Source organism: Lissotriton helveticus, chromosome 10, assembly GCF_964261635.1.
Source record: "Lissotriton helveticus chromosome 10, aLisHel1.1, whole genome shotgun sequence".
Lineage (NCBI taxonomy): Eukaryota > Metazoa > Chordata > Amphibia > Caudata > Salamandridae > Lissotriton > Lissotriton helveticus.
In genome coordinates, this window is record NC_136071.1 from 618,565,633 (window position 1) to 618,590,264 (window position 24,632).

At 48.7% G+C, this 24,632-nt stretch overlaps 1 protein-coding gene across 3 annotated transcripts in view; it reads right to left on the reverse strand.

Moving 5' to 3' along the window:
• Positions 1-24,632, reverse strand: part of CLEC16A (C-type lectin domain containing 16A) — a 654,120-nt gene that overhangs the window by 92,248 nt on the left and 537,240 nt on the right. For all 3 annotated transcript variants that reach the window (XM_078663155.1, XM_078663154.1, XM_078663156.1), the window contains exon 21: positions 3,926-4,093. In XM_078663155.1, the coding sequence (XP_078519281.1) occupies positions 3,926-4,093 (168 nt within the window). The remainder of the gene's footprint in view (positions 1-3,925; positions 4,094-24,632) is intronic.

Sequence of the window (24,632 nt, forward strand, 5' to 3'; positions counted from 1 at the left end):
GTGGCGTCAATGAGTGCATTGTGTAAGAATTTATCCTGGCCTTCATTGGGCCCATATACCGACCCTATTATAAGGGACACGCCAGCAACTAAGAATTGGTAGGTGAGTAGACGGCCTTTGATTTCCGCCTCTCTCTGAATCACTTTACCTTGGAAGGAGCGGGAAACCAAAATTGCTACCCCAGCTGACTTGGTGGAGAGTGAGGAGAATAGTTGTATGGGGAAAGCTCAGGATTTCATCCTAGGGTGGTCTTTTGGGAGTAGGTGAGTCTCCTGAAGGAGGCAGACATCAGCTCCCGAGTACTCCAGTAGATTCAAGACTGCTCGTCGCTTAATGGGGTTGTTCAGTCCTCGGACATTGAGGGTCAATACCTAAAGAGAACTGTGTGCCATCTAGTATAGAAGGAAGAAGGGAATCTGGCTCGGCCACCCAGCCGACGTGGCGCAAGGATAGTGCGGTGGGAAAGCCGCAGTGGCGGACTCGAGCACGATGTGCGCTAGCAAGCATGGAGGATTGTGGACAGGGGGACCCACCCAGCTAAGGACAGAAATGAAAGGGAAAAGGAAAAACCCCGGGGAGAAAAAGGGGGGAAACCCCAAAACCCACAACAAAGCGTACCCAACCCTCTCTAACCCAAACACCCAATGAGCAATAACAGTTTCCATACAAAGTCCGCCGTCCCAGGACATCTGGATAGTCAACTATGTAAGGACCATAGTCATTCAATGAGGAGAAACGCCCCACCACCCGCCCAAACCCAGCAAGGACACGTTAGAAGGGCTCTCATTTGGGAATATTTTTGGTGCCCTCATTTGTCATCTGAGTTCTCTCCCGCGAGGGCCTCAGTAGCAGTAGCCAGGGTATCTTGTTGGCTCCGCGCAATTTCCGAAGCAGTTGGTCTCCGGGGACGCCTTCTCCTGGTTTGTCGCTGCCAGCCTGACGGGGAAATATCAGATCTCTCGTTCGTGTCATCGGTGTGGCATCTGCACTCGAGGCGTCAGACCCAGCAGGCGGCCGACAGTGAGCGTAGCTGGTGCAGTTTATTGTTAAATTGGAAAATGAGGCAGAATGGGTGCCCCCAGGAATATGAGATCCCCTGTTGTCTCAGATGGTGGGTCACAGGGCGGAACTGCCTGCGTCTCTGCAGCATGACCAAGGCTATGTCTTGATACAGCACTGGTGAGTGGCCCTGGAATGAGATCGGGTGCAAAGATATCGCTTTGGATAGGATAGCTTCCTTAGTCTTGAAGTACTGTACACATACTAAGATGTCCGCAGGTGGTGCATAAGGTCCACGGGGGGACCCACCCTGAGTGCCCTGTCTAGAACAACCTCCACTGTGTGGGAGTCACCCAAGATGTGCCGGAAGAGGCTGGTGGTGAAGGCAAACAGGTCTTTGGTGTTGTCAGAGCTTCTCACCCCACGGATGTGAATATTATGCCTGCGGGATCGGTTCTCGATGTCCTCCAGATGCAGCTGCATGTCCATGTTTTGGCTTGTTTGCAGACTAATGACTTCTTGCTGTAGCGTTGTCAATTCTGTTACCGTGGCATCACTTTTCTCCTCTAGCGTGGCTACTCGTTCTCCGATATTATCAACATCCCGGCGCACCTCTAAGTTCGTGGCAAACTTGGCCTTCACCAACTGAATATCCTCTCGCAGCGTGTAGAAGAGCAACTCCAGAAAAGCCTTCGTGATGGGCTCATCCCTGGAGGCTCCAGGCTGTTTAGACGACTCGGCTTCTGGCGCTGTAGTTGCCATGTCCGGATTGGATTGTGCGCGGCCAAAGATGTCTTTCAGAGGCTTCCCCTTAACGCTTCTGGCTTTGGACATACTCTTTTGCATTCCGCAATTACCCAACGGGGGGGGGGAGGTTAGCACTTCGGTGGACACAGGACTGACTGTAGGAGGCCCCTATCAGTGGAGGGCGCAGCACAAAATTGCAGAGCTCGTACAGTGCCCCTAGAGTATGTTGTAGCGTGTTATAGGCAGGCCTCAGGGTTAGTGTAACACTGTCGCCCAAGGGACGGGCGCAGGGCCGTAGAGTCAGCTGGTATGCAGGCACTGCAGGCTTGAAGGGAACACCACATGCCGTCTGTGCGGGGCCCCGGGATCCCTCAATGCGTTCAAAAAGGGCGCAAAGTCTCACTCCCTAGGCAAGATCGACCATCTGGGTCGCCACAAATGCCCGCCACCAGCCTCACCGTTCTGGGTATCACGGAGGCAAGGCCTAGCAGGCCCGCGGGAGATCCAAGGGCAGCGGGGGTCAAGGAAGTGTGCCGATGCTAGCCAGTGATGAAGGCCCGCCAGACCAAGCCGCCCCCAGGAGAGAGGCCCCAAAACCAGGCTGCTGTGATGAAGGATCAGTGGGCGGGCAAAGCCCGTTGTAGGTCCTGCGTGGGGGGGGTCGTGTTGTCTCCAGGTCAGACCCCAGACACTTGAGCTCTCCTGCGTCGCGACACTGCCCCGTAGCAGCCCGCCGAGGCTCTCACTACCCCGAGCCGGGGATCTGCGCGGCCCAGCCCGCTGGAGCAAAGGCACGGCCGCAAGCAGCACTCGACCGATGCGCAGGAGAGGCCCAAGAAAGAACCCTCGCAAGCCTGTAGGGTGTCCGGGTGGTCCTTGTATGGAGCGTCGCCGCACTCGCTGGCCCGACAGGTCAGTGCGTCTTCTAGCCAGCCCCCAACTGCCCAGCCCTCACCTGTCGTCCCAACGCGTAGTGTGCAAAGGTGCGGGCTTCCTCCCCTCCCACTCCGAGCCGGGGATCTGCGCGTCCCACCCCTGCAGGGCCGGGTTGTGGACAGCACTCAACCTGTGCTGGGGGGAGGGGTTTGGGGTGAGGTTTCCTTCGTCCGGACGTGTGTGTCGGGCTCCAACGCCCCAGGCAAATCTCTCCACCGCTTGGCCCCGAGCCGCGGGCCAATTCCGCCGGATGCCAGTCGATCTTCCACCAGCGGCGCTGGTCTCAGCAGCACACGGCCCTCCCTGCAGCCTCCAGTGATAAGCCAAAGGCGGTGAAGTCAACACCTAAGTGTCCACGAGGCAGGGGCGCCCTTGAGGCAGGCAGGCACCCCCTAACACTTCGTAGTCCATGCCGGGCACAGTCAGCCGCAGGCGCCAGCCAGCGCCGAGGTCTCGGGGCTCACGCAGGCCGTCGCCGCCTCCCTCGTATTCTCTACGGCTGGTGCGTTCGAGGCCGGTGACCAATATGGCCCAGTGCCTCCGCTGTACAGCGCCGCCAGCAGCGACAGCAGCTGCTGCGTCTTCAGATCGCTGCACGGGCCCTCGGGAATTCTCCGTTAGGCCAAAGTTATGGAGGGGGCCAGTTGGGCGATCAAAGAGGGAAGAAGCTGGCCTCGGTGTCACGTTTCCCGGACACCGCGTTCTCGAGGCCGCTCACACGCGACCAGCTGGATTCGCCCCTCCGATCCTCCCGGCCCCGTCACCGCCAGGAGTCCAGTTGCAAGCCCAGATGGATCGGCGGGCACCTCGAGGGTTCACAGTGCCAATCCCACGCCAAGTAGGCCCCCAGGGAGCCGTGCTATGCTGTCTCGGGCGGGCGACAGGCAGTAGCTTGGAAACAAGCGTCCTACCTCGCCGCCATCTTGACCACGCCCCCGTTAATGTAACTTTAAAACTAATCATTAAAAAAACAAGAGTGAGTAATTCGAAATTAAGTAACATGCACATTTTAACAGAATTACATATCATATATTATCTAGATCTTTTATGCTTTAATTTGTAGTGTTTACACTAACAAAAAGACTGATGTAAGAAGAAGCACAAATGACAATAATTAGTTACCTAGTTTAAATCAAAATTCAAATTTTATCTAAGGATAGTGCTGAAGTTTTGTTCAAGAAGCTCAATAGCAACTTTTGTTTCAAAATCTTGAAAATAACATGAAGGCCTAGAAATATCCTACCTGGAACCTTATCAACTGATGCAAACACAGACCGTTGTACTGTTTGATCACTCATGCCACGTCTTGACTGGTCATAAAATCGGAAAGGAAGATGCTGGGTTGAGGATGAAGAGCCATGTCCAAAACCCATTACTTCTGTGGAAGGCTGGACTGGAAGATCCAAAAGAGCTGCAGACAAAACAGAAACAACTAATTTATATGCAATGCTCTATTGAACATCCAATCTTTTTAGACTTTTCAAACCTCAAATTATCAGAATGAACATTTAAAACTTCTCCCATATTAGGACACGTCCGTGCTTAATTTGCATAAGAGTTGGTGTCGAGGCTCAAACTTTTTGCCATAAGCGCGCTGCTGAATATCCAGGTAGACTGATATCGGGGCTGGCTAGTTTTGATTCCATCATATGCCTTTTTCTTCCACCACCCTACTCTCCCTGTCCCTTTATCTCGCTCTCTAAAGTTCTTTTAAGGGCAAAGCCTACCAGAATACTTGGGGACATTCCGAAATCTTGCCTAGGAATGCATTTCCCCCATTGCTTACCATTGGCTTTGTGTTTTGCAACCCAAAGTTGTTTGCTTTTTGTTTGCTGGCTTCGTTTGTTTTAGGCAGTCAGGCTTTAGTTAATCCCTCCTGTGGAGCACAGTCTATTTACTGTATTATTCACAAGTGCTCGCTTTTTGTAAACATGTTTTCAAATCTTGTTCTTATCTCGTCACATTTGATGTACGTTCAAAGACAAAGTTGTCAGGCTCTGTCTTCTGAGGGAGCTTGGTTTTCACTTTTCTTTCTCAGTATTCAAAGTGAGAGGATTTATGTGACCACACTGCTACCAAAGGAATGGCTTTCTTCTAGCGCACAACACAATTTAAATGTCTAATGTGCAGATATTTCAGAATATATTAGAAATAGGAAAGCACAATCGAAGCACATTTGTTTTGTAATTCTGGGGTGAGGTGCTAACAAACATTTTAATACAATCAAAACAAACCAACACACTAGGTGATGACATTTCCACACATTATCATTTGTGCATTGTAACTGTTGTGCAAATGTAATGCTCATTTCAGTGGACGATGTGTTGTCTGTAATGGCCAGGCTCCACGGAAGGACCTTTACCCTGCACCGACTGCCACAGCACACACACCAGGCCAACGACCAGCCCCACCCCGGACACAACACAGACACCAACTGAACAAAAACACCAACTTGCATGTGCCCTCCTCAACACAATCTCACTATGCAAACATACCACCAAAATTTGTGAGCTCATCTACCCTCACACTCAACATTCTCTTCCTCACTGAAACCTGTCTCAACCCCACTTCTGCATCCCAGAGTGCCACCACAATACCGGAAGGATACAAGATCACCCACGGTGACCACATCAACAAACCTGATAGAGGCATCACCATCATACACAAGGAATCCATCCAATGCACCACCATAAATGGTGCACACCATCCCAGCCATGGAACACCTCAAATTCCGACTCCAAACAGCAAAACCACCATCAGGGGCACCCTCGCCTACTGTCCTCCAGGACCATGTCCAGCCTTCTGCAACTTCATCGCCGACTTCATCGCCTCCGTCACCAGACTCCTACAACAACATTTTCTTCTGCGACCTCAACTTTTATCTCAATGACATCAACACTACCAACCTTCTTGACAGCATGAATATCATCTGACTCATCCCACTAGTCCACAACCCCACACAGATTATAGGCCAGACGCTTGTACTTTATTAACTGTATAATTAATTAAAATCATTACAGTAAAAAAAAACAATCCATGAAAAAAAGAAAAACGATCCATAGGCCAGACGCTATACCCAATCTTCAGGGACCGCATCAGGTACAGCCACACCATGGAATTCACCAGGACTAACCACTCCATTGTCCACTTCAACATCACCAGCTGACAAACCTAAGCCCCCAGTCTGCCCAACCGCACCTGTAGCAAAGGACACATGAATAAACACCCTCAACAACACCCACTCCATCTCCTTCCAACAATCCAGACCAGAATGTCAGAAACCTCAACAATTCAATCGCCAACAACGTAACTCACAACGGCAACATCAACAGAAGGTCCACCAAGCAGGCTAGCTGGAACACTGAAGACCTCAGTACCGCTAAATGACACTGTAAACAACTGGAAAGGAGATGGTGCACCACCAAGGACACGACCGACAAGGCTGCCTTCAAGAAAGCCCTCAACCTCTACCACAGACAGTTTATAGAATTGAAGAAAAGGGCCTTAGCCTCATGCATCAAATGAAGCTCCAATAACAGCAAAGAACTCAATTAACATTAACCCCTCATAGGAACTCTACAACAACCTTGCAAACTTCTTCAACGAAAAGATCGCCAACATCTACAGAAACTTCAAACCCCAGTCCAATGCCACCGACTTCTTCAATCAACAAAACGACCCCACTACCACTACAGACATTCAACTAACCAAATGGAGTAAGCTCACCCCATAGGACACTGCCTCCATCATGAACTCAGTCCACGCAGGGGCCCCAACCGACACATGCCCTCACCACACTTTCAACCTTGGCGAAACCAGAATCAGCCACATACTCACCACCTTATTTAACACCTTAAATGCCATTGCTACCTTCCCTGAGGACTGGAAACATGCAGAAGTCTACTAAAGAAACCATCAGCAGACTCCAGCCAACTCAACAACTTCTGACCGATCTCCCTGCTGCCGTTCCCGGCCAAAGTATTCGAAAAACCATCAACCAACAACTCTCCTCACATCTAGAACAGAACCTCCTACTCGACTCCCCCAAATCCATATTCCACAGCAACCAAAGCACCAAGACAGACCTCATCACGACTACCCATGACATCCGAGTCCTACTCGACCAGGGAGAGAATGCAGTTTTGATCCTCCTAGACCTCTAAACAGCCATCAATATGGTCTCCAACCACACTCATCACAAGGCTGCACAACATATGCTTCTAAGGAGCTGCTCTCAGATGAATTGCCTCTTTCCTCACCAGAGGAATGCACAAAATCTGCCTTCCCCTTTCACCTCTGAACCCTAGGAAATAATCTGTGGAGGACCCCAAGAACCCTTGCTCAGCCTCAGCCCCACCCTTTTCAACACTTATATGACACCTCTGGCCAGCATTGCCAAAACCCATGGACTTAACATCATAAACTACGCTAACGACACACAACTCATCCTCTCCCTCTACGAAGACACCATCAACAGCAAAACAAACATCAATAACCTCATGACAGACGTCGGCAACTTGATGAAGGACAACTGCCCTAAGCTCAACACGGATAAGACAGAGGTACCGATTTTCTGAAACAAAAGCTCCCCATGGGATGCATCCTAGTGGCTCTCAGAACTCTGACCTACCCCCACTGACCACGCTAGGAAACTAGGCATCATTCTGGAAAAAAACGAACCACGATGACACAGGTGAACCCAGTCTTCTCCTCCTGCTTCTTCATCCGCTGCATGCTTCGTAAGATATTCAAAGGGCTACCCCAAAGCTCAAGACATGCACCCAGGCCTTCATTTGCAGTCGACTGGACTATGGCAACACTCTCTACGCAGGCATCTCAGTTCACCTCCGACAACTATAGACCATACAGTTTGCCTCAGCCAGACTCGCCCTGGTTCTCCCTACATAAACCCACATCACTCCCTACCTCAGGGTACTCCACGGGCTCCCTGTACAGAAAATATGCCAATTCAAGCTCCTGACTCATGCGTACAAGGCCCTACATACCTGCGTACCCGCCTACTTGAACCACTAGTTGCACTTCCATCAGCCCACTAGACACTTCGCTCTGCATCCCTTTCTCTAACCCTCACCCCTGCATCCGACATAGCAGCTGAAGAGGTCACTCCTTGTCCTACATAGCAGTGAAGACATGGAACGAGCTACCCTTTCGTCTACGGACATCCCCCATCTCTTCCAGAGTTACAAAAGTCCCTGAAGACCTGGCTAATCAATTGAACCCTGCCCTCCTGGATGTCCTCACAGGTGACAAGCAGTGCTCTACAAATCTACTGATTGGTACTCCACACTGCTCCACTCTACAGCACTCTACTCCACTCTATGCCGCCTTCAATTAACACCACTCTTGTCCACTCTATGACATGCCACTCAAAGAAATGCCACACCACTCCACTCCGTCCCTCCATTCTGAGAACACCACTCCACTCTACTCCACATCACCACACTCCATTCTATGCCACTCCACCCCATTTTATTTAATTCTACTGTGAAACTCCACTCCACATCACCACACTCCATTCTATGCCACTCCACCCCATTTTATTTAATTCTACTGTGAAACTCCACTCCACTCCACTCCACTCTGTGACACTCTATGCAACTCCACTCTAGGACACTATTCAATGACACTCCACTCCACTCTACTCTCCTGCAAGCAACTCCCTCTACGCCACTACATGCTACATTACTCCACTTCATTCCACTCCCTGTCACTCTACTACATGGCTCTCTATGAAGCTCCACTCTACTACATACCACGCCACACCACAACACTTTACTCCAATCTACGCTTTGCCACTTCACGATACTTTACTTCATTCTACGCCACTCCATTATTTTCCACTGTACAAAACTCTATGACACTCCGCCCCACTTTACTCCACTCTATTGTGCAATTCTACACCACGCCACTCCATTCCACTCTACAACACTCCACTCCACTCTGTGTCACTCTATGCCACTCCACAACACTGTACTGAACTCAATGACACTCCGCTCCACTCTATGTCATTCTACTGCAAGCAACTCCCTCTATGCCACTACATACCACTTTACTCCACTCTATCTTATTCAACTCTACGTCACTCTACTACCTGGCACTCTATGACACACTACTCCCTCCACGGCACTCCACAATAGTCTATGCCACTTTACTCTGACACCCTACTCCACTCTATGCCTCTCCACTTTGATGACCACCTATTTTACGCCACAACACTACTCCACTCTGCAATTCATTCTATGCTACTCCACACACTGTACTATACTTCAAGATACTCTACTCTATGCCATTCCCCAACACTATGCTCCACTCTACTCCCCACCACGGCACTCACACCACAACACTCCACTCCATGACACTTCACAACACTCCACTCTATGCCACTGTCCACTATGCCACTAAATTTTATCCACGCTGGTCTACACCATGGTAAAAACACACTTGCAACGCCAAGACCTATTCTCTTTAACAATGCTTGTTAATTCCTGCTTCCTCCTGTCATTGTGTTCAAGTCTTTTTTCGCTTCCTCCTCCTCCTCATTTTTCTGCCTTGCTCTCACTTGTTTTGGGGCAAGGTCTGAAGATGACAAGTTCTGGTCCAAACAAACGTGCTTATGGGCCCCACATGCAACCACCTAAAGAAATGAAGGACTGGGACACATATTTCAAGCTGGATGATGCAAGGGATGAGAGGCTCCAAGATCACTCTTTCAGAATTTTCCATTCACCACCCCTTTGTAAAGAACATTATTGATTATGCCTCTCACTACATCGTTCCACTTGTCTTTTATCAGGTGGGTAAGAGCAGGATGTAGCCCAAGTTCCCATGGGGGTGTCAGGGCTTCGCTGAACAGCAGTTACGGTTCAGATGAAGTCTGTATGGATTCTAAAACTTTGGTGAGGATGTTGGTTTTCACCACAACAGAAGCTAATTGAAAGTCCAGTACTGCAGCCGGATTGTCTAATGACGGACGAATGAAGCGGACTCTTACATAGAAAGCCCAGGGGGAGAGCCCATATCATGAGAAACATCCAATCCACTCGCCTCTTCTAGGTCAAAATAAAAATGATCATCATATTGAGGGGAAAATCCATCCACATAAGCTGGTTGAACTGGTACACCAGATAGTGGTAGCAGCCTTTGGTGTGGATGAAAGTTATTTTATGCCGATTAATAGAGTGCACTGTCACCTGGGAGGGTATCTTGGTGCTGAGCAGGTATTAGTCTAACCAAGCCTAGGCCCTAATGGGACTACTTGAACAGCCAAGTATTCAGCAATTTGCAGACTTCAAGAAGTGAGGAGGAGGCTGTTATGTGAAGCAGCAGGTTTTCGACACTTTAGAAGTAATTTAGGAGAAGCCTTGATCTCCGGATCTGTTTTTCCATGTGTGGATGTGTAAAAGTAGCAGTCCGGACGAGCAGAGAAGTCTAGAAGGTTAGAGATAATAGAAGCGATTGTTGAGGTTTGCTTACCCAGTATTATGCACTGCCCTGAAAGTGTGGGTGAGGCAATTACATTTTGCTCACTTGTGTATGGGGAGCAAGAGACGTGGAGCTCCTTCAGGTGTGGTGAAATGTGAGTGCGGCATGGGAGGTGGAGAGTGATTCTGGACGCCGAGTTCTGAATGGTCTCCAGCCTTCATGTAAACTTTATCATTGATCCCAGCATACAGGGTGTGCCTGTAGTCTAGCTTGCTTCTGACAAGGACATGCATTATTGTGATCCAGGTGCTGGTTGAGAGCCACTTGAAAATGTTACTCAGCATCTTCAGGGTTTGGAAGCATGAGGCAGTGACGACTGACCTTGGGCGGTCATGTCGAGTATGCTGTTGATGATGATCCCCAGGTTCTTGCAGTGGGTGGGCATCGGCTCTAGCTCTGCTGGCCAGCAGATGGAGTGCCATGGTGAAGTACTTCTCCCACAGAACGTCATTTCAGTCTTGTCGGTGTTCAGCTTCAGGCAGATGCTATTTACCCACTAGGCGATTTTAGTCATGCAGGCACAGAACTTGATCAGGATACAGGGTGTTTTGTATGTGAGGGAAGAGAATGAGTTGCGTGGGAGAGGATGTTGTAAGAACGGATGATGCTGGCTAGAGGAGTCAAATATGTGTTTAAGAGGTCAGGCTCAGGGAGGATCCTTCTGGAACTCTGCAGATGAGGTCATGGGCATCCAAGGTGTATGGAGCCAAGCTGACTGACTGTGTCCCTTCAGCCAGGAAGGAGCAGATAGAGTGCATGGCCTTGCATTCTGATGTCGTGTAGGCAGTGGATGAGGTTGGGATGGGAAACTGTATCAAATGCTGTGGAGAGGTCCAAGAGGATGAGGGCCCCTGATCTCCTGTGTTCAGCCATGCAAATGTCATCCATGGAAGTGATAAGGGATGTTTCTGTGCTGTGGTTGGATCTGAAACCAGTTTGAGTGGTGTACAGGAGTTAGTGACTGTTGAGGTATTCAGTGATATGTCTGTTGATGATTTTCTTAAAGACCTTGGCTGGGAATAGTAGCAGGGAGATCGGTCTGTAGTTGGTGAGCAATGCAAGGAAAGTTGCGAGTTTTCAAGCTTCTGGGAAGGCTGCAGTAGAGTTGATGCATTTAGAATGGGTGTGGGCATAGCACTGAAGAGTTGGAGTCCTCTGGAGTAGGCATGGTGGAGGCAGGGATCCAATAGGGCCCCTGAGTGGATGGACTTCATGGTGGCGGCAGTTTCTTCTGGTGTGATGATAGGCCATGGGGTTAGCAATGGCTCTTTGGATAAGATCAGAAGGCATTTGTTGAGGTCTGGTTGTGGGCTGAAGCTTCTGTAAATGGTGGTGGTTTCCTTGCTGAAGTGAGTGAGTGAGATTGTTGCACAGGGTATGATCAATTTGGAGGTGCCTACTGGTGAGGTGAAATCCTTCACAATGGCGAAGAATTTGTTTTTTTTTCTGTTGGTGCTGGTATCGATGCAGTCCACCAGGGGAGCACATTTGGCGGTTAAATTGAAGGTCAGATTTGAACGTGCTCCTGTCTGCATTGTCGTACTCATTCTCTTTTTGCCCCCTAGTTATTTATAAAGACATTTCATCAGTCTGAGTTCCTTTGTGTACAAACTGGCCTCTGTTCTTGATCTTGTTATATTGCTATGCTTCAGGTGAGCCAGGGAGTTGGTGCAGGTAGTTATGAGCCCCTGGCATTCTGAGCGTTGATTTTTGGCTAGGCCATAACAGATTTTAATACATACATTAAATCCATTGGAAGATGGTAATCTTTTGCACCGATCTGCCCTTTTTTGCTCCAGAGAAGTCAACGAAAAGTTGGCCATCCCGTCGGTAGTACCTGGTCTGGTCGTTCTAGAAATTCAGGGCCCTCTTGGGCTCAGACAATTAAGCCTTTCTTCCTCCTTGGTGGGGTGAGAGGGTGTAGAGAAAGAAGGCAAGGTGATGGATTGCCCTTTGTGGAAGGGCATTACAACCTTTAGGAAGAATACTGCCTGTATCCAGAGGACCAGCTTGTCTGGAAAGAATGAGGTGAATGGTTGCACCATAGACCACACTTGACGTTCACAGACTTGCCTTGCAGATGTTATGTCAATGAGAAATGCCGTTTGGATCTTGAGGAGACAAAGGACAGGTGTGCATTGGTTTGAAGGGAGTGCATATCGGGTAAGTGAGTCCCAAATGAAGTACCATATTAAAGTCCACCTGCGGCATAACAAATGGCGTTAAGGGGAAAAAGCAGATCAGATCTTTCAAAAAATGCATCACAACTGGCGATTTGGAAAGTGATGGCTGATCCGATAGAAGTAAAAAGTTTGAAAGGGGCGAAAAGTGTACCTATAACTGCTGCCACAGCAAAGCTTTGCTGGGCTAAAGAAAGACAGGACATTAAAATGTCAGACAACTGTGGTTGGATGTTATTATTAATATTATAATTAAGTTTATAAAGCGCTCAGCTACCCGTAGGTTTCCCGGCGTTAAACCAAAAAGATGAGAGGGGAGGGTCGGAAGAGAACTGTTAGATGTTAAATAACCAGGTTTTTACCTATCTACGAAACCTAAGGTAGTTGGGTTCGGTTCGTAACTGGAGAGGAAGAGAATTCCAGAGTGAGGGGGCAAGCCAGGCGAAAGAGCAGCCACCCACTCTGGCTTTTTTAATTCTGGGAACTGAAAATAAGTGTTGGCTAGAAGAACGTAGATTGCGAGGGGGATAGTATTGTTGTATCAAGGAGTTAAGGTAAGGTGGAGCTAGGCCAGTATTTATTCTGTGCATGATACAGAGGGCCTTAAATTTTGTCCGGTTTTCAATTCGAAGCCAGTGCAGGGAGCGAAGGGAGTTGGAGGTAGGGGAAGTACTAGGTAATTTGCAGAGTAGTCGCGCAGCCATGTTCTAGACTGTCTGCAATTTACGCGTCACCTCTTTACAGGCTCCCAGGAGAAGGATGTTCCCGTAGTCCAGTCTAGAGGTAATGAGAGCCTGGACCACGGTTTTCTGAGTGTCCAGGGGAAGCATCCATATAAGTTTAAGTTTAAAATATTTGTTAAGCGCAACATACACCTGAGCGGTTTCTTGGCGCTGAGATAGCAACAGCCTACGAGGCAGAGTCAATCGCTAAGACATAAGCTGAAGAGGGGGACAAAGGTTTAAGACAGAAAGGCCTGAGTGAATAAAAATGTTTTCAGTGATTTGCGGAAAATGGAATACTGGGTGAGAGACCTAAGGTGGAAGGGAAGGGAATTCCAGAACATGGGGGCGAGGGTAGAAAATTTGGAGCCGCCCTGTTTTTTTTTCTGTAGCGAGGGACTGCTAAAAGATGTTGGGCCGAGGAACGAAGGTCTCTGCCAGGGACGTAAGATTTGATGGCTGAAGATATAAAGAGAGGGGCCAGGCCAGTCCTGGCCTGAAACGCCATGCAGCCTAATTTGAATATGATCTTACGCAACCACTTAATGATAGTGATGCAAGTGGAGGAAGTTTTGACCACGTGGTTCTTCATGGATAGTTGGTCATCAAAAATGACACCGAGGTTACGTGCTGTTTTTGACGGGGTGGGTAAAGGGCCCATTTGAGAAGGCCAGTGCTGGGGTCCCAATAGGGTGGTGTTGTGACCAAACAGAAGAAGTTCTGTTTTTCCCCCGTTCAGTTGCAGTTTGTTGTCCAACATCCAAGCTGCGATGTTGCTCAGTCCTGTACGGAGGGAAGAGGAAGAGGAGTGAGAATCAGAGGAAAGGGAGTAGATGACCTGGGTATCATCGGCGTACGAGTAAATGGTGAGCCCAGCTTGCTCCGCAATAGTAGCCAAAGGTCTGACATACAAATTGAAGAGCAAGGGGCTCAAGATGGAACCCTGCGGAACACCGTACGCCGATGTGAAGGTTTGAGAAGCGGAGGAGGAGGAGAAAACTTGAATGGTGCGATCTGAAATAAAGCTAACAAACCAGTTGAGAGCTGTGCCGGTGATGCCAGATGATCTAAGGGCATTGATAAGAATGGGGTGGGAAACCGTATCAAATGCGGCACTCAAATGAAGCAAAATGAGTGCCACGGTTTCCCCCCTATCAACTCGGCACCGGATGTTTTCGGAGACCCCTAGCAGAGTGGATTCTGTCGAAAAACCACATCTAAAACCAGATTGAGATGGATGTAAAATTCCACTTACTTCAACATGGGTTGACAGTTGGGAATTGATGTGCTTTTCCATGATTTTTGAGAAAACCGGAAGAAGTGAGATTGGGCGGAAATTAGATGGGATGCTAGGGTCCGCATTAGCCTTTTTTAACAGAGGCACTATCATTGCATGTTTCCATGCAGAGGGTACTGTAGCTTCTTTAAGGGAGGCATTGAGAAGATCCATAATAAGTGCAAGGGAAGAATTGTCCAACCCTTTTAGTATTTGGGGAGGAAAGGGGTCCAGTGGGGCACCGGATCTAATTTTGCTGATAATATCAGAGAGAGTCGTGATGTTAAATGGATCCCAAGTATCGATCAACTGTGAAGCAGGAGAACAGGTTTCCTGTGGAATCCTGGAGTCACAGGAGATCGTAAGTTTCGAAGGTGTGGGGGGGGTCGACTGACCAGGAGTAAGGGATGGTCAGAAGATGGGGTCGGGACGGGCAGGTATGGCAGCAAGGGGGGGGGGGACAAATTTCTCAAAATTGGAATAGAAGGTATCGATTTTGGCGATAAAGAATTCAGCCAATGAATTGCATTGTGCAGTATCTAAGCATGGTGGTTTGGGCTGACACAGTGCGCCCGACAACCTCTGTACTACCTTAAAAAGTGCTCTAGGGCGGTTTTGTGCTTCAAGGATAGTTGTGTTGACATGTTCAGCTTTAGCAATTTTACATAAGGAATGGTATTTAGTTAAAGCAGCTTTGTAAATTTGCTTGGAGCAAAGATCATATTTTATGCGCCATTTGCGCTCAAGGTTTTTACAGATGTTTTTTTCTATTTTTAAGGCAGCTGTAAACCAGGGTGCAGGCGGATGGTGAAGATTGTGCTTTTGCATGCGTTGGGGTAGGCATGTATCTGCAGCCTGTGCTAGCCAGGCATTTATAGCCTCAGTAGCTTCGGTACTAGTAACTGCCGTAAATGGTCTAGTGTTCTCAAGATGGGAGTTGAGTTTCTTCATGTCTAGTTTATTCCAATTTCTAGATAGTCTGGATTCGGTAGGTTTCGAAAGGATGTTGGGTTGACGACCACTGGTAATAGTGAAAGTCACCATAAAGTGGTCAGACCATATGATCGGTAAGGAGGTCTCACAGTCGATGATTTCAAGATTGGAAAGAATAGGGTCGAGAAGATACCCTGCTTTATGCGTAGGACCAGAGTTATGTAGGGTAATGTTTAAAGAAGCCAGGTCCTGTAAGAGGTTGTTGCTGATGGAGCAACAGGGATCATTTAGGTGTAGGTTGAGATAACCAAGAATTGAGAAGTTAGTGGAATTCTGGATGAGTGGTGCTATGTACTCAGGAAGAGTGGCGGCCCATGCACTCGCTGGGCCGGGGGGGGGGCGATAAATGAGCAACCCGGAAAAAGTGAAATTGGGAGACAGCGAAAGCTTAAAAAGACCTGCCTCGCAGTTAGGCAATACAAAGTCTTCCCATTTGCAAGAGTACCGTCTGTTATAAACTTTAGCTATCGCTCCACCATCTTTCAAGGCTCTGTTTTTTCCAACATAGGTGTAGTTGTCAGGGAGAGCAGCAGCAATATCCGGGTCAGAATGATCTTTTAGCCATGTCTCAGTGAGGAATAGAGCTGCTGGTTCCTCAGAGACGAGAAGATCAAAGATTTCCCTCTTATGTTTGACTAAAGATCTACAATTTAAGCTAATCAGCGTCCGAGTTGGAGACAAGTCTGTAGCAAGCTGGGCAAATGAAAGGGACGTGGTAAGGATTCATTATAGTGCAATGTGCACATCGTGGTGACCTGAGTCTGAGGAGAGCTCCCCTAGAGTAGGTGTACAACGGACCAGAGGGTGGAGGGCCAGGGGTCGTAGCCCCTAGTCCCGGCCCGTCGCGGACGGGCGCAGACGGGCTTGCCTTAGGTGCGCCTTTGGCGGGCAAACGGCGCGCCCGCTGCGCTCGTCCGCTGCGCTTCCTGAAGTTACACATTAAAGTATGTGCCTGGAGGGTGGTTGGGGGGGGCGGGGCCTCAAAGTGGGCGTGGCCAGCGGCCTCGCCCGTGATGGCGGCGGAAAGATCTAGGTGGAAGCGGGTCACGTGACAGCGCTAGCTCCGCTGCACGGTGCCCGAGTGCAATCAATCAGGTGAGTTTTTTTAAAATAGTACAAACACAAGTAAAAATACAGATCACAGTTATACCTTCTCCTGGCTTTCCGCCTCAGGAGTTTTGGTTATAGGAGGAACAACAGACAACAAACTTTCCCCAGCATTCCTCATACACATTCTTAGTGGATGGATGCCTGGCTGCTAAGATGATACCAACCACTTTAGGAGGAAGGTCAAAAGCCATCAAAGCAACTGTTGGCAACAAATCTCCACACTTGGAGGTGTATGTTGTGCATGCTCGGGGGCCGGACCCCACATTGCTGCTGCGACAGGAGGACCGCCCGAAGGGGCAGGTGGTTCAGAGGACATGTGTTCATGGCTAGATGTTCCGGCTACCACACTCGCCTTGCCTAGTCCATAGCCACTAGGCTGACTTGGGCCTGGTCTTTCTTGATCTTTTTCAGTACTCTGGGCAGAAGAGGCTGGGCCAAAATGGTGCTCATGAGTAATCACAAATGCAGGCGGAAGGCGTCTGCGAGGGAGAGCTGCCTTGGGAACACCAATGTGCAAAATCTTGGACACTCTGCTTTCTTTGCGGTGGCAAATAGATTAAGCCAGCGTTCTCCCCATTGCTGAAAGATGGCCTGTGCTATCGCCAAGTGTAACTGCCATTCAGGATTTGTCTAGCAGCGTCAGCTGAGTTAGTTCACCCAAGCGGTCAAAGATCCTGCTTGGTGTTGCGCAACCAGGGAGATACCCTGATCATTTATTCATTTTCAGAGATGTGGCACCTCTTGGCACAGGACCCATGATCGCAATTGCAGCACCACATAGCAGGTGTGTTGTTCATAAGAACCTGTGCCCGTTTATCTTTGATGGTCGGGAGGAACAACTTTAGTGTCAAGCTAATAACTCGCAACTCTATTGAACCAACGTGGAGGCGAGTCTCCGCCAGAGACCACAGTCCTCCGATTCCTGTGGTATCTACCTCTCCAGGATTTCCCCATCAAAACATCAATGCATCCATCATGACCATCAGCTCTGGGTGAGGTAGTGATATGTGTCTGCAGCCGCTCAAATTCCAGGAAAGCAGCCAACACTGCAGTTATTTTAAAGTCTCCTTCTATACCTGGATAGTCTCTGACAAGTCCCCCTGGAGCCAAACCCACTGAGACTTCAGGTCCCACTGCATATCCTGCATGTGCCACCTGGCGTGGTCCTCAAGCAGGATGCAGGAGACCAACAGGCCCAGAAGCCTCCCAGCCACTTTCACCGAGACATAGATCAAGGGTTGAAACATCAAGAAAATAGCTTTAATGTAGTGGACTAGTTGAAGATGTTAGCAGGTCGGCCATCATCTTGAGAAGGCTTACAACTGTTTGAGGCGGGCCCTCGTTCAGGAGCCAACTTCAAGGCCATCTTTGAAGAATCCCAGATCAACAGTCCTGCAGTACAAACAGCAAACTCCCCATCATATGCAGATATGGAGGTGCTCTCTCCCGCTCTTCCAGCATTAGAGTATTCCACTTCAGCGATAGCAGAAGCCGGAGGGACTCCCACTGGACAACAAGCAGTTAGGCCCAGGCATGAAAGACTAACTGGCCAGCAGGCCCAGGCAGTCACTGAGCAACCCCAGTCCAGTGCAAGGGCTCCCAGAAGTTCGACCCCCCCCCATCGGTGGCGCCCGGGACATAGAACCCCAGCAGTATGGAGAACACGCACATTCACTGATTTAGGTGAACACACGTGTGTCAGGGAGATTCGTGGCGGTCTAGACAGCAATACCGCTAGCAGGAGTGAGGAAGGAGGATCCGAAGACGAGGGTGCAGCTACAGGACTTGCCCAGGTAGCCAAGGAAAGAACAGAAAGTGAATTTGAAGAAAAAACCCAACTAAAAAGAATATCTGAGAGCAAAGGAGGCAACCTAGATGGGAGGTGGAAGAAAGACATGAGCTATGGAGAAAGAGCCCACACACGGGAAGGACAGAGAGGAAACAAAGCAGCACATCCCCCACATGAGGAGAGCGCGGGTAGGCACAGGGCATCAAATCGGGGAAGAGTCAGAGGTAGAATTTGAGGAGACTTCTGCCCAGGATCCAAGCCTCACCAAATTTCCAATGTAGGAGAGGGGCTAACCATGAAATTAGAGACCAAGGCAGCCTGGTGCTGACCCAACCAAGACACAGAAAAAGCAGGAAGGCACCTTTGCGCACACATGAGGGGAGCAGCGACGAAGACGTAAGCTGCTACACCACAACGCACGAGATAGACTGATACCAAGGGAGATAGTGGCCAGAGAGGAAGGCGAGGCCTTTGCAAATCCATTCTGCCACTTGCTAGCCTGCTGGACGGAGAGGAAAGACCAGTACAACAGAACTTGGATGAAGAAGGGAGCCTTCAAACCAGAGGACATGGCCATAGCAGAAGACGGCATCCGACATGGAGGGGGAGATACCATGTACAACTTCCCCTACTGTAGTGCTAGAGGCACTCTTGTGGTCTGACACCACGCGATGACCTTTGACTACCATCATTTTAATTGACTTTGGTGTGTTATTTGATCCTAGCCTGAATGTATGATGTCCTGTATATGCCTTGTTTCTCTTGAAGATCTCTCCTCGTAGTTTTGAAGTGGGAGCTGTCACAGTAGAGCAGCTTGCCAAGAACAGAACGTGTGGGACGCGCATATGAGAGAGAGAGAGAGAGAGAGAGAGAGAGAGAGAGAGAGAGAGAGAGAGAGAGAGAGAGAGAGAGAGAGAGAGAGAGAGAGAGAGAGAGAGAGAGAGAGAGAGAGAGAGAGAGAGAGAGAGAGAGAGAAAGAGAGAGAGAGAGAGGTGTGGCATGTACTTTTTGGTCTCAAAGTGCAGTGTTATAAGAAGTGGTGCACAAATGAGCACTATGTTGTACATTGAGAGAGAAAGTATTTGATACTATAAGTAGTTGTGCACAAATGTGCATTGTGTTGTACATTGGCAAGTAGTATTAATTTCTTACTATTGGCTTTGACATGGCCTCATGTCATCCTGAATTCTAACTCTGCCTTGCTTGAGATTTCTGAGCTCACAGACAGGCTTGCAAGTTGTTGGGTTAATCACGTTCAAGGATTGTTTTGTGAGAGATTGTTTAATGTACACTGGAAGGCTTTCATACGTTTCGTCAGATAAAGGCTGGAGCATGTGAGAATGTAGAGGGAACGTGGGAACTCCTTCCTGCTGTGGAATGCTTGCCTCGAAGCTGGCCCAGTTCCAGCAAGTTTCCTTTCGCAGAGGGGAAGGCTCTTGAACCTTCTAGTGTGTGTTTTGGGATTATAAAGCTGAGGGTTGTTGACTTAGAAACCGTGATTTTGAAATCCGAATGAGGACGGACGAGTCTACTTCGGTACAGCGGAATCCTGGTTGCTGAGGCTCTTATCCTCGGCTGTTAAATCCCCCGGTCCGGAGTGGGCTAAGATGCAGTGTTTGCATCAGGTGAAGTGTTGAGTTTTGATTACTGCCACTGTGATGGAAAAAATGTCCTGGACCAATGAAAAGTGTTATTTTCAGGTCACATGACCCGGGCTTTCTCATTCTGGAAACCAAAACTGTTCTGCACCAATAAAAAGTGTTATTTTCAAGTCACATGACCCGAAGCGCTTACGCTACGCGCCCCCGGGGCGCGGCGCGTAAGCGCGTCGGATGCTTACATTGCGCGATCGTATGCGCTCGAGTGCTTCCGGGGTGCGCTCACGCCGTGCGTATCACGCGGACGCGGCTACGCGATACGTCACGATGTGTTTGGGCGTGCCCCGGGGCGCGTCCCGGGGCGCTTACGTAGCGCGTTCGTATGCGCGTGGGCGCTTCCGGGCGCGCTTACGCCGTACGTATCACACGGACGCGGCTACGCGATACGTCACGAGGATGTTTTCGTTCGCGGCAATAGCGGTAACGGGACGCTCCCGGGTACGCGCCCCGGGGCGTGCCGCAAAATTGCGCTGACCGGGGCGCTCCCCGGTACGCGCCCCGGGAGCGCAATGTGGTCTTGTAACAGGATCGCTCTCCAGCAGGTGCCGGCGTTGGGCCAGACCAATGGCCCAAAAACGTACAAAGGACGCCGCACACAGCAACTTCAGTTCACAGATTTATTTCAGTGCCCAGTCTAACACCAACGCGTTTCAGCCTGACGGCCTTGCTCAGTAAATCTGTGAACTGAAGTAGCTGTGTGCGGCGTCCTTTGTACCAAAAAAAAAGAAAGAAAAAAAAGAAATATATATATATATATATTCCCACGTTATAGTTAGTTGGACTCACTATAACTTGCACGTCTGCAATGCACTGCTGATGACGTCACATATTACATCACTCATGACAATGTTTTTTTTAAAAAAATTGATTGGTTAACTGGCTTATTAAGTGTATCTTAGTGAATACATATTTAGCGAGTAATATTTAAATATTTAAATATATGCATGAGTGATGTAATATGTGACGTCATCAGCAGTGCATTACTGACGTGCAAGTTATAGTGAGTCCAACTAACTATAACGTGGGAATTTCAATGGTTTTATGCGAGTAAAATTTCCAGCTAACTATATAACGTGGGAATTTCAATGGTTTTATGCGAGTAAAATTTCCAGCTAACTATAACTGGTGTGAAACCTATGGTTTTTTCAGTGAATTTCAAAGGTTTTTTAAATGCTAATTCTTAACTATAACTGGTGTGTAACCTATGGTTTTTTCAGTGAATATATATATATATAAAATTTCTATGGCAAAATGAAACCCCTCATTTTGTTCCTTTTCAAATTAAATGTATTAAGTGTTACCACTGTATTCCAATCAAGATGACTTCAGGTGTGCCATACTTTTGTCATAAGTAAGACTGTTAGCGTTCTAGTTGTTCTTTAGAACACTCTGGGACATTCTGTCATTGGGCTATAGTTGGGCTACATCTGGCTGATATTTGGGCTACATTTGTTTTTTTTTGTCTCTGGTGGCCATCTTTGGGCTACATTGGGCTACATTTGGGCTCTAACATATATATAGCCCAATATATATTTTTTCAAAGTTAATTTTCGTAAAAACCACTGGAGCATATATCTTGAGACATAGCAAAGGCACATCGGGGTACCAGTCCCTACAATCTTGCCAAGTTTGGTGGAAATCCATTCAGCCGTTTGGGCTAAAAGTGAGTCCAACCGCCCTATGGAAATTAACATGGGGAAAACACGTTTTAGGACCCCCCTTTTATCTCGGCCCCCGCTTGACGGATCCCCCCGAAACTTTCAGGGAAGGAGCGGAGCGCAGCGAGGCAAAGTTAAGGAAAATTACAGGCAGATACCTCATTCGGCGCCAAAGTTATTCCCAATAGAATGTTGCGGATTTCCTATGGAAAACGACCCTAACTATAACTACCTACTGGCGACCGCCAGTAGGATGTAGGATATATATATATATATATATATATATATACCTGGCATATGATGTCCACTATTTCTAGTGGGCACCTTGCACCAGTCTAATCAACCCTCTTATTGATGGTGGTTGTAAAGTCAACCTTATAGAAAGCTATCCTAGTGGTAGCATGAACCAGCAGCCTTCAGGCTAAGACTTCAGTAGGCGAGTTAAGCAAGTTGTTTTTACCATATATAATCCCTTGAATACCAAATGAAAGGACACCACACAAGGTATATATCAAATATAGAAGTATTTAATCTAAACACAACCCCTCTGCACAGTATACTTTATGCCCTAGGGGCCTCACAAACCATGTACTAAGAAAGTGGTAGAAGTACCACGTGAGAGTTAGAAAGCAGGCCTGAGGCCTGTGGAATCTCTGGGGCTACACTAAACAACTAAAGGTTAGGAAGTAGGAGGCCGACGGGAGATGCGTGCAGTGTCTAAACACAGATGCGGGTTACCATTGACTTTCTATGGGAAAGTAAGAAGTTACAAATATACAATTTAAGGACACTTCCGGATGTTCTAGGATGGAACCCTTTTAAACTAGGACACTTCGAGAGTCAAGACCCACGGGAGCACCGGAGTACTTGTGTTACCTCACCCAGGGAAGCCGGGTGCATAGGTGTCTTTTCGTGTCGGGTTTCGTCGTCGTTTTCTATGGAGAGCTGCAAAGAAGTGCTGCAGGCAACCAGAGGAAAAGTGTCCGGTGGATCCAAGGATGGATCAGTGATGTGAAGAACCTGAAAGCAGAGAGGACAGAGTCTGGGTTACTAGCCAGTGACCAGGAAGGTACCAGGGAGGAACCAGGCGATGTCGGGTGCTTGAAGGTGAAGAAGGTGAGTTTGTCTCTTCAGCCACGAGGTCCAGGAGGCATCGACGATGACCAGGCGCTGAATTCGAGCTGTCCCACGATGGATCTAGATGACTGCGGTGTCGGTATCCGGATTGGACCCAACAAGCCTTGGCAACCGCAACCCACGCAGGATGTCGAGATTGGCTCTGTTGCAGACCAGCAAGGTCTGTGGCGCTTCTCTTTTTCAGGGACGCTGGAGCAAGCTTGGAGCAACCAGGTCAGTAAAGTAAATTCAAGATGGCGTCCTCAGGGGGCTCACTAGCCAACGGGCAAGGAACCGGGAAGAAGCGTCGAGCTCAAATGCAAAGGCAGGGCCCACGGGACACTCGTGGAGTGTGGGGGCCTGGGCTTCGGAGCAAATGATGCTTGGGCTGGGGCTTCTTGTACCCCAATGCACAACTTACTGAGGCTTCAGGAAAGGATTGCAGGTAGCAAAATGCAGGATGTCCAAGATGTCCGGTCCCACGTCTCTCGTGTCCGCCACGGGTCTCGTTGCAGTGGATGCGGATCGGGGTCAGAGAAGTCTGGAAGTCCAGTTCTTGAGTCGCAGAGTTTTCGGGTTACGACGGGAGCCTTGAAACTGCAGACCGGATGGTTGCTGTTGGTGCCTATTTGCACAGGGTGGTCACTCCTTGACCACAAGGGAGATGCCTTCCGTCTTCCAGTCAGAATGGAATGTCGAAGGTCCAAGATATGTCTTTCAAAGATTCGTCCAGGATAATCTAAAGTCCCAGGGACACAGCTCCTATACTTATACTAAGGATGGGGGCTGGATTACCTGACTAGGTCCCTCCTATGGGTGGACCTGAGAAGGGGGTGGTTACACCCCTTTCCCTTCGTCCAGTTTCGCGCCAGAGCTGGGGCTGGATTGCCCCAGCAACTGGTTTGAACCGGGCAATGCATCGAGCACCTTGTGTGCCCCAGGCAGTGTCTAGATGCATTCACTGAACGCAGCCCTCCCTGCCCTAATACACGAAACCCCTGTCTGGGGAGGTGCCAGCACCTCCCTGGACAGGAAACCTATTGTCCAGACCTCCCCTGCCGGAGTTTCGTCCAGCAAAAGGAGGTCAGACTCGTGTCTGTGGCAGCAGCATCCATGTTGTGATGCTGAGGCTCTGTTTAACTTTAACCGGGTAAAGCAGTAACTTACATGTCTTTTCCCCCTAGAAGGGTGGAATGCTACCGCCGCCGCCATAATTGGCAAGGGGGTAGTATTCGAAAGTGTTTGACACCTTACACAACATTTTTTGATAAAGCCAAACCACAGTTAGCATTAACCGCGAGGATTATAATGCACTTAAGAGTATATGGTATGGCTATATCATAGAATAGCTATAAGGAGATGGTTCCGAAAGCTGCAGAGGGGCTCAGCTCATGCTAGGGCACCCTCTCACATAAAACCAAGCACTCTGCCTCCAGGATTGTCGAGGCCTACCATAGGAGTGGCCTATAGGTGTATATGTGTCTATATGTAAAGGTAAATATAGGTATACTATATTTAAGTAAGGGGTGATTACACCAGGCTGTGTGAACAGACCTGTGGTGTCAGTTTGGAAGGCAAACCAGGGGTGGCACAATACATGCTGCAGCACCTGGTAGGCCTGGGTACTTTTGGTACACTATACAGGGGCTCACAAGGGTGACCCAGTAACCAATCTGTTATGTACCTAAAGTACATGGTATCAATTTAGAGAGAGAACAGCTGGGCTGTGGGTCTGATTAGCAGGCCCACAGCCACACTAAAGTTGAAAAACCATAGAATCACAGCAAAATATATATATATTTCTGATCTCTTCCAGGACGTCCCATGTTATTTGCTTGAGTTTTATTTCATATTATTTGCTGCTTGTATTTCACATTATTATCCTTGCATTTAACTGTTGCATTTACCAAGTGTGTTATTATTGCTTGCGGATATATATATATAT